The sequence below is a fragment of the Adiantum capillus-veneris genome, chromosome 9 (genome assembly GCF_014529385.1).
Source record: "Adiantum capillus-veneris isolate H3 chromosome 9, ASM1452938v2, whole genome shotgun sequence".
NCBI lineage: Eukaryota > Viridiplantae > Streptophyta > Polypodiopsida > Polypodiales > Pteridaceae > Adiantum > Adiantum capillus-veneris.
This window is the reverse complement of record NC_140939.1, coordinates 122,153,092-122,167,747: the sequence shown is the minus strand read 5'-3', so window position 1 is coordinate 122,167,747 and position 14,656 is coordinate 122,153,092. Positions and strand designations below refer to the sequence as shown.

Here is a 14,656-nt window from a genome sequence, read left to right as displayed (position 1 = left end):
CTCGCTGGCTTCTCGAGGCGCTGCCCCCAGAATAGAAAAAGAGAGAAAGAGAGAGAAGCAGCTCCCCTACCCCTATGCCCCCGCCTCGAGAATATATATATATATATATATATAGAGAGAGAGAGAGAGAGAGAGAGAGAGAGAGAGAGAGAGAGAGAGAGTATCTCCACGGGGATCTTTCATTTTTGATTTCTTTGCCATTGCAGAGACATAATGCAACTACTGTAGTAAATAAGACATGACAAGTATTATATTAATATTTGTCAAGCATTTTAATTTTTGCTTGACCAACTTATATAAAATAAGAGGTCATGCACCGGACTAAGGGTAAGAAGACTTGCACTGGTACTGTGAGCTTGTTGAAATAGAAGAAGAAGAAAAGATGATTCTACCCCTTTCTGTCAATGTGTGTTTCCCTATGCCTTGGCTTGGCGATCAAGGGGCGCGTTGTGGCAGCGGTTTTAGATTCCTAAGCTACTTTCAGTTGCAAGGTGGCTCCCTTTGTCAGCTGATGTACGGTCGGGATGGTGCTGGTAGATGCCATGGTTTGTCTGGAGCATGGCTGTTTTCGTAATATATATCTACACTCACTACTATTGCGAGGGTGGCAAAAAAATAGAAAACAATAAAAATAAAAAGGCCGATGCACCGGACGGCAGCTCGCTGCTTCTTCTCCATGGCTTCGCAGAACACCACGCTTTTCTCTGCCTCGTCGAAGCCAAGTAAGCGCTTGTTTGTGTATGTCTGTAGTACTCTGTGTGTGTGTGTGTGTGTGTGTGTGAGAGAGAGAGAGAGAGAGAGAGAGAGAGAGAGAGAGAGATTGATTTCCATCTGATTTAAACAAGATCGATCAATGCAGAGCTCCAGAATAGCCGGAAACTTTTGTATGAGAGAACGCACGTGATTCAGCCCAAAGGAGAACATCGTGCCACAATCGTATGGCTCCATGGTCGTGGAGATGTGGGTGCCAGGTAAGTTTAGTTGTCTCTACGTGCTAACAGTATCAGGAGTGCTTTTTTCCAAGCTGAAACTACGCATGGTGAATACTTGTGATGTATGCATTGTTCCAGAGCACCTTTACGGGTTTGATGCATTCTTTTTCTGTGTATGATTGTGCATCAAATTCTCTATCATGGTAGTATGCTTTAGGCCCAGCCTATTTGTTCTTGACAATTGTGTCTTGAAGGGAACAATTTTGGAGTGCTGGAATTTTGATCTAGATTGCCTTGGGAAGACTCATATGTCACCGCTGCCTTCTCATTATTTCCTGTCATTGTGAACGAGCCATACAAGAAATGGATGGATTGCAAGGGTTCCATCACAAAAGTAACCTTACGACAAGTTTGGATGATGAGTCTGCCAGAAAAGCTTGAAAATCTTATTCCTTTTGGACTAACATATTCAAAGTTTGATTGAGGTAGTCATGACAGTGTGAGTTCACTTTCTAGATGGTGAGTTACACATTGAAGGTGCTCTTTCTCTTTCTTTGTGCAATAAAGGGAGGGCTTGTACTCTATGTTACAGAATTGAAATACATCAAAGCCCAAAGGTATTGTAAAAAGCGTGTAAGCATTACAGGACAATCAAACCATAGGGGAAAAACTGCCTTTTCCCTCTCTTTGTCTCTTCAAACATTTTGAGAACGCATTCCCCAGATACAATATATAAAGAAAGGAGTAGTATCATATACACAAATTTTGATAAAAGCCCAAACTATTTTCTGATTTTCAGCCTTATGGATCTCCTAACATATACAACTTTTTCATATCTAAGAGGAGGAAATTTCTCCTTATACTTTGTCACGAGCCCGACAAGAGGAATGTCATCTCTATCGGAACTATCAAGAAGGCAATGTGGGTCAACGAGAATTTTTTCACAGATTACCCAGAGTTGTTGGCGGACTACAAGGAAGCCATGCACCTCGGTATCAATATCTGAAACCGGTCCGTGAGGCGGTAGGCGTTGGCGTTCACTCAAAATTCTTTACTTTAGACACACACAGAGAGAACGTGCAAAGGAACCCTGCGACGGGAATTAACACTTAAGCACACACATCAAAAGCTAGGATGCTTCGAGCAGACGCCGACAACCTGTAGGCCCCAAAATTGGCGCCCCTTTCGGTATTTCTTTATTCTTTAACAGAGGGAATAAAACCTGTGATTTCCTACAAGTTGTCAAGCATAATCCGGGCTGAAATCCACCTGTTCTGGCCCAATTTCGGCAGCATAACTGTACTAGGACGCTTCACAGACAGTATCCCCACGCAATAGATGACTTTCCTGACTCATACGGACACTTTGCAAAACCTGGCGAGAATTTGTAGCACACTGAATTCTCTGTTTTCTGCCCCGAAAATGCACCAGATCAATTGTTTAGCGGTCCCCTCACATCCCCGAACCTCCTGGGGTATTAGGGACCGTCCGTTTAGGGCCGAAACCCTAAATCTGCAAAAATACACAGCAGGTTGTAATTTTCTGTTTTGGGCTCCGTTTTGCGTGCTGGTCGCATCCGTAGCGAGTCCTCGAGCTCCCGCACTTGTAGGGGTACTTGCCCTTTGAATCGGACGAGATTTCTCACGTGAAACTGTAAGAGACTTAGACACTCCAAGTCAAGAATCAACCGCGACAGCACCAAATAACCACTTCAAAACAATTCACAGATCACAATAGATTTGCACTGGCCCGGCGGAGTTCCGTGCCTAGAGATATTGGCCCCAAAGACTGGTGCCCCTTTCGGTATTTCTTTTTGTATTAATCAATCATCAAAGTACAAGAGAGCGGTTAGGGTTTCACTCTTAGACTTTGCGTCCAGATGCTCTGAGAAGTGAGGCCCTCACCACTAATTTAAAGGTTACAAGGGATGCCCAAAAGCAGAGCCCCAAAAGCTTGAAAGCAAAAGCAAATTCTCTCTCTCTCAATGAGAGTCAGTAAAAAGCAAGTTCTCTTTTTTCTCTTTCTTTCTCCCAAATCAAAGCGAAAAGCTGAGATTTGCGTCGCTCAAAATTTCCCAAAAAAAATAATTTTTTAAAAAATAAAAATAAAAAAATATTCCGCCTCCGCGATTTTCGGAAATTAGGGTTTCTGGCAGAAATTAGGGTTTCTGTTGTTTGCCACTTCATCACTTTGTGACATACCCCCCTCTTGAAAGCATTGTAATCAACCGCGATTACGCTTGCAAAACCGACAAAAGCCATAAACCGTCTTAGCAGACACTGACTGTTAGTACCTACGTACTAGGAACACACATCTAGCACATGTACAAAATCGACAGTCACATCACACGACATCACAGGACATCACCAGACATCACATGACATTCAACATTCATTCGGATCTTAGACCATGATTTATCGGCAATGTAGCTAGCAATCACATCTAGGTCCAATCGGGACCTCATCGATGTCCGATTGACTAACCCCTATTGCAACCATGTCTATTCGAGATCAATCAGACCAAAATGCTGCAGTCATTTCGTCTATCAGTTCCTGCACTCAAAAGAAGTCAAGAACAAATCAGTATCATAATCAGGAATTCCATTTCATAAAGTCATCCAGCAGAATACTGTCAGCTCTCAGTATCCCTGAAGCTCAAAGAGACATCAGTGACTTTAGTATCAAAATCGAGGCATCTGTTGACAAAGGAGTGGAGTGACTCCCCTCTTGTGCATCCCACTGCACCAGATCTCCGGCCAAGCTGAATTCTGGGTTCCGTTTGGAGTAGACTATGCTAAACCAAAGCATCGAGGTAAAGTTTCACAATCCGAGGAGTATCTGCTAGGTCCTCCTCCTCCATCCACTTCGCATCAAATGCAGGAAAGTTCTTGAACTAAACCAAGAACCGCCTTCGGACTTTACCTTTCTTCGTATCATTATGTGCCAAAATCTGTTCAGGAACAAGGATCTCCTTGTTTTCTTCCACTTTGGGTTGCTCATCAGGCTCCCCATCATCAGGCACATCACCCTTAACAGAGTTCAAGAGACTCACATGCAATGCATTGTGAATCCTCCAAGTATCTGGCAGTTTCAATTGGAAGGAGACATCATTTATCTTGTCAGTGATCTGGAAAGGTCTGTAGTATTGCATACTAAGCTTTGGAAAAAGCCTCTCCTTTCCCTTTTTCTTTCGTAGGCGTGCCTTCTCAAAAGTAAGAGCACCCAATCATCCTCCTTCAGTTTCAAGTCGCGACGATGGCGATCCGCTGCCTTTTTCTGTCGTTCTTGAGACTCCTGTAAAGTCTCGCGAACCTTGGCAAAAGCCGTATCCAAATCTCGCGAATATTCATCCGCTTCCAATATCTAATCTTTCGTGCTCAGGAAGGATGGAACCTTCGCAACACTTTCAACAATCTCACATGGCGTCTTCCCCGTCGAAGAGTGTATCGTGTTATTGTAGGCAAATTCCACCAAAGGTAAGTTCTTTTCCCATTGAGCTTCTGATCCGAGATACAAGACTTCAATAAATCTTCACTGAATTGGCAATCTCAAATTGCCCGTCAGTCTGCAAGTGGAACGATGACGAGAACTGCAAGTGCGTGCCAATGTTCTCCCAAATTGCCTTCCAAAACCAACTCATAAATCTGGGGTCTCTGTCGGAGAGAATCGTCTCAGACGTGCCATGTAATCAGAAAATCATCGTGATCATTCTGTATTCTCGGGAGATTAAAAAAAATGAAATCCATTTCAATATTTTCCCAGGGGTGGGTGGATATGGGTAAAGGCTGTAATAATCCCTGTGCCTTATGCCTGTCAAACTTGACCTTCTGGCATACCAAGCAACTGCGCACAAACTCTTCCACATCCTTTTTGAGTCTCGGCCCAAAGAAGTATCTCTCTACCCCTTTCATGGTGGTAGCAATGCCGTCGTGACCCGTAAAAGGTGGACAGTGGCATTCAGTCATAACCTTTTCCCTCAACGGCTGTGTAATGCACAACATAGTCTTTTTCATCAAGTAGCCTTCCCGAAGGGAGTATCCAGCTACTGTCTCCCCATCCCGTAGCCGTGTGAAAATATCTGCAAAATCTGTATCTGTGGCATACTGATCGACCATATCCTCGAAGCTCCTATGATGTATCGCGGAAATAGCCAGAACCAACGGTTTCTGAGACACAGCATCTGCCACCACATTCTTTTGTCCCTGCACATGGACAATCTGGAAGTGAAACTGTGACAAGATGTTCGCCCACCGCATCTGCTTTTCCGAAAGCTGCTTCTGTGACAAGAAGTAGCGCCAACTCTGATGGTCTTTAAAGACAGTGAAATCCGCTCCGAGTAGGTAATGCCGCCATTGAGCAAGAGCATGGATAACCGCCAAAAGCTCTTTCTCATAGATCTGTGATGTCATCTCCTGCCTAGAGAACAAACGGCTCTCGTAAGCTATGACATGGCCTTCTTGCATCAAGACCGCACCCAGACTACAACCACAAGCATCACAATATACTTCAAATGACTTCTGCAAGTCCGGCAAAGTCAAAATAGGTCCCGTAGTCAATTTCTCTTTCAGTGTCCGAAAGGCAGTCACCTTTGTGGGTCCCCACGAAAAAGGTACTCCTTTCTGTGTCAAGGTATGCAAAGGGGAAGCAACCTCTGCAAACTTTCGTATGAACCGCCTATAGTACGAACACAGTCTCAAGAACTTCAAACTTCATGGACATTCCTCAAATCGGGCCAATCACGGATAGTCTCTATCTTGGCCGGGTCCATTTGCACTCCTGTTGTTGCTGACACAATGTGTCCCAAAAAGTGTATCTCTGGTAGAAAAAATTCACTTCTCTTTGCATTAATCACTAACGTGTGATCTCGTAATGCCTGAAAGACTTGAAGCAGATGATCTCTGTGTTCTGCCTCATTCTTGGAGAAAACAATGATGTCGTCAAAGAAAGTGTCAACAAATAGCCTGTACTCTCAAAAAATCCTGTCCATCATCTAGTTAAATGTCGCAAGAGCATTGGTTAAGCCAAAAGGCATCACCAAAAACTCAAATAACCCTAAAGTCGTCCGAATAGTTGTCTTGTAGACATCTCCTGGCACTATCCTGATCTGATGATATCCACTCTTCAAGTCAACCTGCTAAAGCACGAGGATCCCTGTAACCTGTCGAGTATATCATCGATCCTAGGAATCGGAAATCTGTTCTTGATGGTGATTTCGTTGAGAGTGCTATAATCGATGCACATTCTCCAAGATCCGTCTTTCTTCAAAACCAACAACACTGGAGAGCAATACGGTGAAGTACTAGGCTGGACAAGACCCTTTTCCAAGAGGTCTTTCACTGGGTTCATAATCTTTTCATTCTATACTCGGCTCACACGGTAAGGTGGCCGATTCGGTGGCGTGCTTCCAAGTATCAGATCAATGGTTTGATCTTCGGCCCCTCTGAAAAGCAATCGGCATGAGTGTGGAGAAAAATCTTGGCGTTCTTTTGATCAGGTCAAAACATATTCAACCTTTATCCATCGTTCAGTTCTCTTCCAAAAGAATGAGTAAGAAACTGAAGTTCATCAAGTACAATCTCTAAGCCCTTCATTTATCAAAGTCGCTTTCTCGGCCCGGTAGTCAACCACGGCGTAGTTCTTGTGGTACCAAGGGATCCTGAGTAGAACGTCACTCGCGTGCCCTGAACACCCCTGTCATTGCAAACAAAGTTTGCCAATGCTCGGTGTAATGGCAATATCCCATCCGGGTGCCAGTCGAACTACCTCTGCTTGTGGCGTCAGTCTGTCGGGCGTAATTCCAAATCGAGCCGCCAATTCCAAGTGAAAAGAAGTTGGCCTTGGCTCCTTCAAAAGAGCTTCCTGATCCTGCACTTTGCCCCAAAAGCGGCAAAGTTTGTACTTTCATTCATTAGATTCGGTGCAGGTCCCACGCCATGTGGTACCAGTTCTGCTTTTCTATCTGCCTTTTCTGCCACATTCCTCAGCTGCTCTCGAACTCTCAGACCTGTCGTCGTCTTTATCATTCTGTTCTTTATGTGCCTTATTAGGGCACTTCGCGGAGATATGTCCATGTTCCCCGCATCCAAAGCACTTCCCCTCTCTGATGAAGCGAGCTCTCTCCTCAGGAGTAAGCTTGGGTCGTGCATCCTTCTTCTCTGGGTTGCTCTTTTTCTTTCTACTTTCATTCCCAGAAGTCTGTTCGGCTCGTTGTGTCATGGCCTCATCTGTGGGGTAGGTCAGACTGCCAGAGTGAATGGCAAAGCCCCGCTTCGCATGACTCATCAACTCCTGAATAGAAGCTGACTTCTGTTCCAAGTAGTGATCTCAGATCTCTGTAGGTAGACCCAAGGTAAACCGCTCAATCTGTTCTCTGAACGAGATCTTCTTGAATGAAGAGGCGGGTAGAAAAGAGTTCCAGAATCTTTCACAATAAGAATTCATTGTATCGCTCTTGGTCATCCGGAGATGGTTCCAAGCAGCTCGTATATCTCGCTCAAACTCTTGAGTCAACCAAGAAGAAATAAAAAGCTTCTTAAATTTCAGCCATTTAACTGGCGCACTCTTGTTTAAAAGAAGCGTGGACCACCAAGTACGAGCATTCCCCTTAAAGTAAGAGGCAGCTCTCCGAATCTTGGAGTGCTCTGAATAGCGTCCTCCCGCGAAAGCGATGTCAAACTGTTGTATAAAAGACAAAGCCTTCGAAGCATCTGAGTATCCTGAGAAAGTATCAAACTTGATCGAGTGGCCACCTTCCTTAAACTCTCGGACTTTCTAGCTTTTATCTTCGAGAAAGTCATACTGGTTGGCTTTGTAAAAATTCTTCTTGTTCGCATAAAACTTTCCGTCATCGGAATCTGAGCTGTCTGTAGACGAGTCCTCAGTAGAACTGTCAGTCTCTGGGCGAGATGTAGCCTTCTTTGCCTTTTTCTTGCCCTTTCCGAAGCTTTGTGTCTTGCTTCGCTTTTTGCTTTTTCTGTCTTCTTCGCTCTAATCCGAGGAGCTAGAAGAACAGTCAGAAGAAGAAGAAGAAGAACTGGGTAGGTCTTTAAACTTGACGCGCTTCTTCAATTTCTTTGCCTTGTCAAATGTCTACCGACAACCCAAAAATCCCGGGAAGTCAGTGCTTTTCTTGTGCTTTTTGCTGTGCTTTTTGGCTTTCTTTTGCGCGTCAAAAAGCTGAGCAATCTGTGCATCAACCATGTTCTCCAGTTCCTTCTCCGTATATTTCTTGGAGGCAGAATGTTTCTTGAGATCGGGTTTCGGGAGTGGTGTTGTGGTTCTTTGCCACTTCATTTGTACCTCTTCCAAAGAGGTATGGTTTATATATTTTGCCATCTTTGGGTCCTTGGCAAAATTGAGCATCATCTTTGTTGCATCGCCAATCAATTGACGACGCTCCATCTCTCTTTGCTCCGCCTGAGTAGGCCGAGGCGGGCCATACTCTCTGTCTGAATCTTCGTTGTGATCCCAGCCCGCATCTCCGGATGCAGAGGGAGTCGACTGATCATTGCCTGAAGCCATAGGTGCCGCGGAAAAAAAAATTCAGGGATCGGATTTCCCGTAGAAGAGAAATCGGCCGTGCTCTGATACCACTGTAACAGACTTGGACACTCCAAGTCAAGAATCAACCGTGACAGCACCAAATAACCACTTCAAAACAATTCATAGATCACAATAGATTTGCACTGGCGCGGCGGAGTTCCGTGCCTAGAGATATTGGCCCCAAAGACTGGCGCCCCTTTCGGTATTTCTTTTTGTATTAATCAATCATCAAAGTACAAGAGAGCGGTTACGGTTTCACTCTCAGACTCTGCGTCCAGATGCTCTGAGAAGTGAGGCCCTCACCACTAATTTAAAGGTTACAAAGGATGCCCAAAAGCAGAGCCCCAAAAGCTTGAAAGCAAAAGCAGATTCTCTCTCTCTCAATGAGAGTCAGTAAAAAGCAAGTTCTCTTTTTTCTCTTTCTTTCTCCCAAATCAAAGCGAAAAGCTGAGATTTGCGTCGCTCAAAATTTCAAATATTTAAAAATAAAATAAAATAAAATATTCTGCCTCTGCGATTTCCGGAAATTAGGGTTTCTGGCAGAAATTAGGGTTTGTAGGAATTTAGGGTTTTTGCTGTCCGCCACGTCATCACTTTGTGACAGAAACCTCTCCGAATTCACCTGTACCTGCGGGGGATTAACCACTAGCTAATCCAATACCTGTGCAAGAGGCTCTTGCCTCGGCAATTGCGCATGAACGCACACAACTTTACATCAGTCAAATGAAAAGCCCTCTTGTGGGGCATCAGATAACTGCACGTAGGGGAGAGCCCTTAACCTGTGACAAAATGCATAATGAGGCCTCTCCCAGCATAAAATTCAGCGCCCATTTTTCTGCATGAGGCAAGTACACTTTCCAGGAAAGTGCCACTTGGCACATTTACAAGCATTTGCCTGTTTCGGGTTTGTCGTCTAAAAATCTCCTGATTGGTTGCCCAGTTGACTTCGCGGCAGAGTTGTAAAGTGTTCCCTTGGTCATACCGAAGGTAATGATGCGAACACATTTCACGGCCCAAAATAGCAGTTCCCTAATTTTTAGGAGATGCTTTTGTTGGGCTCCCACTGGTCATCTGACCATCTATCCTCATTGGGATCGCATCCAAAAGTGCAATGTGGCCCAATTGCCGGATACTTTCTGTTGGTGATCCCACCTTGACTTTATGCCTTTATTGAGTTCACTTCCTAGTATCCACCAACTTGCTAAGTGCGACGAGGGGACCTACATGATCTTGCTCTGAGCCTAGACATCCTCTTACTATATGAATTCCAGTGCCGACCACTTCCCGTCTGCGGGTGAAACTTCCGTTCACATTGGCCATACAATGTCCGACCGTTTGCTACTTCAAAAAGAGGGTCTCAAAAATAAAACAAAAATCATTGGAAAGAAACCAACAACTAAGGTTAGCAGTTGCCACGTCCTCGTGACATAGTTAACAGCTGCCACTTGACACGTCCTCGTGATAGTATCTCACCTTAAAAAGGGGGGGATGTCACGTGCACATCGAACCCTATGTGCATGTTTTTGCTCGACCCAGCCTTGTAAAGCATATATAAGAGAGCCCTTTGGCTCTCTCTAGAGCATAAGTTTAGTAGCCAGATGGGCTCAACACCCTCAGCAAGTCCTAGCGTTTTCTCAACCTACACAACGATCAAGCAGGAATTCCCCTAGTGTTTTTGGAGCATCTCAGCATCTTGCAGATTTCAGCCATAAGCAACATCAGCGATTTCAGGTTTCAGGCCCTAGACTCGTCAAGTTTGCAGATCCAAGTCAGCCTCTCTAGCATTTTCAGATTTCAGCCCTTAGCCTCTGCCATACGGTCGAGTCCAAGCATTCAATGCATGATCCCATCAGCACCTCAGCATCTAGATCCTTGTATCAACATTTGTGCAATCTAAAGCAAATACCACTCTAGCGGGGCCCTTGGATGGAGGTTTGGGACCCATTTGGTGCGAGTCCTCTTTCTCTCTTTGTCACTCACAAAACCTTCACTCACAGTATTCATTCTCTCCTTTCTCTCTTTGTCTATTGCACATCTCTCTCATTAAGTAGAAGGAAAACCCTATGTACTTACTAAGCACTAATCCTGAGGTGTTCCCGTCAATCACTTCCGCTGCACCTAACATTAGGGGGCATGTAGAGGCATCTTGCTACCTTACATTTGTCACAAGATAGTAGAGGATGTGCTCATATCAGTTTTTGGAGCCTTGCACGAAACGATGGTTATTCAATACTCTAGTCACCATTGCTATGCTATATGATGTCGAAGTAAGGGGCCTAGCATGGATTGTCACACCTGATAGGGTCGAACTTATGATGGATGGAGGTCGATGGAGAGACGGTTGGTCACTATGATATCCGACATGATCTGGAGTAAAGGCTCCATCTTAGAAGAGATCGTTAGAGTCGAGATTTGAAGGGCACCTATCCTAGAGGAGCCACTCACTAGATCAATATCATTTATGCATAACTTATGGAAGCTTCTGAGACACAAGTGTGCTTGGATAGCCTTGGAGTCCTCTATATAGCTCCTAGAGGGAGAGGACACTACTTGCTGGTATGCAAAAATGTCAGCATGGTTTGGTCCTTATGGATTTAGTATGGACAGACTACCACCCTTTCAGTATTCTTTGGATGCACCGTCCTCACTGTGAACTGATCTGAGGTCAGCTAGCTCATCAGTCAAGATATACACAGCTTGATATTAGCAGGACATGGCGTACACCTACAGGAGAGCTAGGTATGAAGATATCTCTTACATGTAGTATCTTTTGTGTACATTGAGAATGACTTATCATTTCCCTAGAGATGACAAATTTTTTACCTCCTAGGGAGACATGCAAGATACAATCAAGGCTCCCACACAGGCGATCCTTTCGAATACAACGTTCAAGACAGCCTAGACTTCGAGGGAGATCATTGTACCAACGTTGCTTATAGAGGAGGATAAAAGCTATCATTACCAGATAGTGGGTGAGGCCTACTCGTTTTCTTACCATATTGAAGAGACCCAGGTCCCATGCAATAGTTCCTGAGATGATTCCTCCCCCACTTCTCGTATTGTAATTTGTAGCCTCTCCCCCTCCTCTATAGTTTGATACCTTGTATTGTAGCCTCCTGCTATTGTGTGATGCCCCTTGTCACACTTGTTGCCTATGTTTCATTTTCCTCATTTATAGGTCATCTTTTACTCACTTTTATTCCAGGTAGTGGTATCACACATATGAGGATTGCAACTTTTGGTCTTATAGGTCGTTCTGCCTTACATTTCGTTTCATTTCATTTTCATTGCTCTCTCTCTCTCTCTCTCTCTCTCTCTCTGTGCTGTTCGCTCAGTTGGCTTGCCAATTATATAGCATCTTATCACTTCCATAATCAGTTTTTTCATAGAAGTATGATTGGAAGTGATAAGATGCTATGTAGTAGAACCGGTGCCGTTTCATGTAGGGTCATTTGTGTTTAACCCTATCTCTGCTTCTCCCTTTTTACATTCTCAGCATCTTTTTGTGTTCTTATTAATTATCCGTTTATGTATTTGAAGCTCATGCAACCTTTTTGTCAGCAAGTTTTTGCAGTGACTAATGTGCTTGTTTTTGCAGCTGGGCCGAAGAATTCCAAGAGTTCCCTTCACAAAATGTAGGCTGCCAAAATAAAATCTGAACTTGTGTTTGCCTGTGGATTCTAGATTTTGTTGTGTGCATGCACTTCAAATTTGTGCATGTGCATTGTTTGTATGTGCATATCTAGCTCATTCTAGTATGGTTGTGTTTGTGGATGTTTGTGTTTGACTTCAAATTTGTGCATGTGCATATATTGCTGCTCTTGGTTGTTGGAGAACTATGCTTATAGTGCACTTGTCTAGTAGCTAAAGATAAAACTTATCTGGCCTTGTAAATGTCGTAAATCCATGAATGGTCTCCAGTTATTTATGTTTCATGTATGGTCACCATATGAATGGATACATATGGGTGTACCCAGATGAGCTCACTATAATAATAAGGATGTCATCAGTGTCAACTATGGCTTTCTCTATATGAGCAGATAAATGCATTGCTATCCTTGTAAATTTGTAAATTGACTCTACAAAGTTATGTTTTGCATGTATGCTCGTGATGTTTATTCAAAGATAGTCAAAACTATGAAAGAGCTCTTGCTTCGAGATCAGTGCTGCTTATGCGTTTGTTTCTACATGCAGATAAAATGGATTGTTCCCACGGCCCCTATGCAGGCTATAACTGCTTTGGGAGGATATCAATGCAATGCATGTAAACGATCCAATTTGAAGTTGAATTATCAGCTGTTGTAGTCATAAATTTTTTGGTAGAAAGGCTTCAAAAGTGGCATCTATTTGTTTTTTCTTTTTTCGCTAAGCTTGTTGATATTTTTGGGACTATACCTTGTGAGTGCACTTTTATTGGCTTTCATCTCATGATCTTTTCTTTCTTTTCGATGGATTTTCAAGGGTTTGATGGACGACCAGCTTGGGAAGGACCTGATGATTTAGAAGGTCTAGATGCCTCAGCAGCACATGTTGTTGAACTTCTGTCCAAAGAATCTCCCAACAGTAAGTTTTCAGCTATGCATTTTGATTCTCGACGCCTTCATGATAGTTAACTGTTTCTCCTCTCCCCATTCTTTACCCTCCAACATCATGCAAACACTCATAAATACACACATATACATGTGCACGCTGTGTGCACGCACACACGCGCGTGCGTGCACACACACACACACACACATGCCTGTGTGTATGTTTGTTTGTGTCTATGTGTGGTATTGAAGTGTCATGGGCATGCGTGCATGTGTGGAAACTATGTGCTTGTGTGTGTGAGAGAAAGGATGTGTGCTGGAGTGACTGTAGTGTAAGGTTAATTTAGCTTGACAATTATATTTCTTTGCCCACAGTAGCTGTGATACCTGTGCTTGTGTACAGTATCATGTGTGTTCAGTTTGCACATGCAAAACATACTTTTTTTTTGTAAATCTTGTTGATGGAATTTACAAGTGGGAAACCTCAAAGCAAGGAAAACCCACGAAAAATAAGAGACATCAAAAGTGGAGCACCATGAGGCTCCGAGGGCTAGATATAGTCAAAGTAAATCCTGCAGGCATTAAGAGTGATGTCCCCAGCATCATGAGCGAAATGCAGCGCTTGACCAGGCGACAATTTGAATTAGGGAAACGGGTCAACATCAGTGCCTTGAAACATTAATGAGTTCCTATGGTGCCAAATGGCCCATGAAACCCAAAATCTGACCCAATTAAAAACACCGTAAATTGAGATTGCGGAGAGTGGAGCACCCCAAAAAGTCAAAACCGTATGTGAAAAATGCCGAAAGGAAAATGAAGCCGAAGAGCAGTTGACACTTGCCGAATGAAGGATCTAGAGCAATGACAACCCCACAATAAGTGTGGCACAGTCTCCTCAACTTCATGGCATCTTAAGCAGCGAGAAGGTGCAATATGCCGTGCATGCAATAAGCTGCCAACAGGTAGAGCTCCACTAAGCAACACCACAAGAAAATACGTTTCTTCAAAGGTAGATGACTCTGCCAAATGCTAGACAATGTTCGTTGCCACCACAAGGATGACTTGGAGAGTGACCACATTTGATTACCATGACACACAATTTACACATCAGATTGCAAGAGGGCAAAAACATTGCCGGCTGAAATGCATTCCAGTCTGGCAGTAGCAAGATTCCAATCAGAGAAGTGGGAGTCCACATCTAAAAGAGGAATGGGTGAGTGATCAACAAGTATCCTTTGAATCTCCCACCAAAGAGGAGAATAGTGGAGACCCAACTGAAAAGGGGATGCCACGTCAGAGAACGAAAGAACAGATCCATGTCATCCACCACTTGATGCACTTGGCATATTCCTTTTTGAGAAAGAAAATACGCCTAGCGAGGAGACCGTTTGACCAAAGTTGAAGAGAATGCCCTGCTCCAATGCAGACTCTCTAATCGAAGGGAGTTTCCTAGAGAGGATTGTTGGCCATGCCATGCCAAATGCGAAGTGACAGCCTTCCAATCAACAATGGGAGAGGAAGTAAAGGAACATCCTGGAATGTGTCCTTCAAGCTTCCTAAAAATGACGTCCCAATATGTCGGCTGCCGGTGATCAAAGATGGCGTGACAATATGCGCACACAAATGTTATACTGTAACTAAGTCAGACTTTGTA

The 14,656-nt window shown here is 43.8% G+C and overlaps 1 protein-coding gene across 2 annotated transcripts in view; it reads left to right on the top strand.

The window, feature by feature from the left end:
* Positions 1-369: 369 nt before the first annotated feature.
* Positions 370-14,656, top strand: part of LOC147451106 (uncharacterized) — a 72,477-nt gene continuing 58,190 nt past the window's right edge. The window contains exons 1-5 of one of the 2 annotated variants that reach the window (XM_086520073.1): positions 370-722; positions 860-971; positions 12,072-12,108; positions 12,668-12,737; positions 12,935-13,036. In XM_086520073.1, coding sequence (XP_086376199.1) covers positions 644-722; positions 860-971; positions 12,072-12,108; positions 12,668-12,737; positions 12,935-13,036 — 400 coding nt within the window. In that variant the 5' untranslated portion in view covers positions 370-643. The remainder of the gene's footprint in view (positions 723-859; positions 972-12,071; positions 12,109-12,667; positions 12,738-12,934; positions 13,037-14,656) is intronic. The other variant, XM_086520072.1, reaches the window with a different exon arrangement.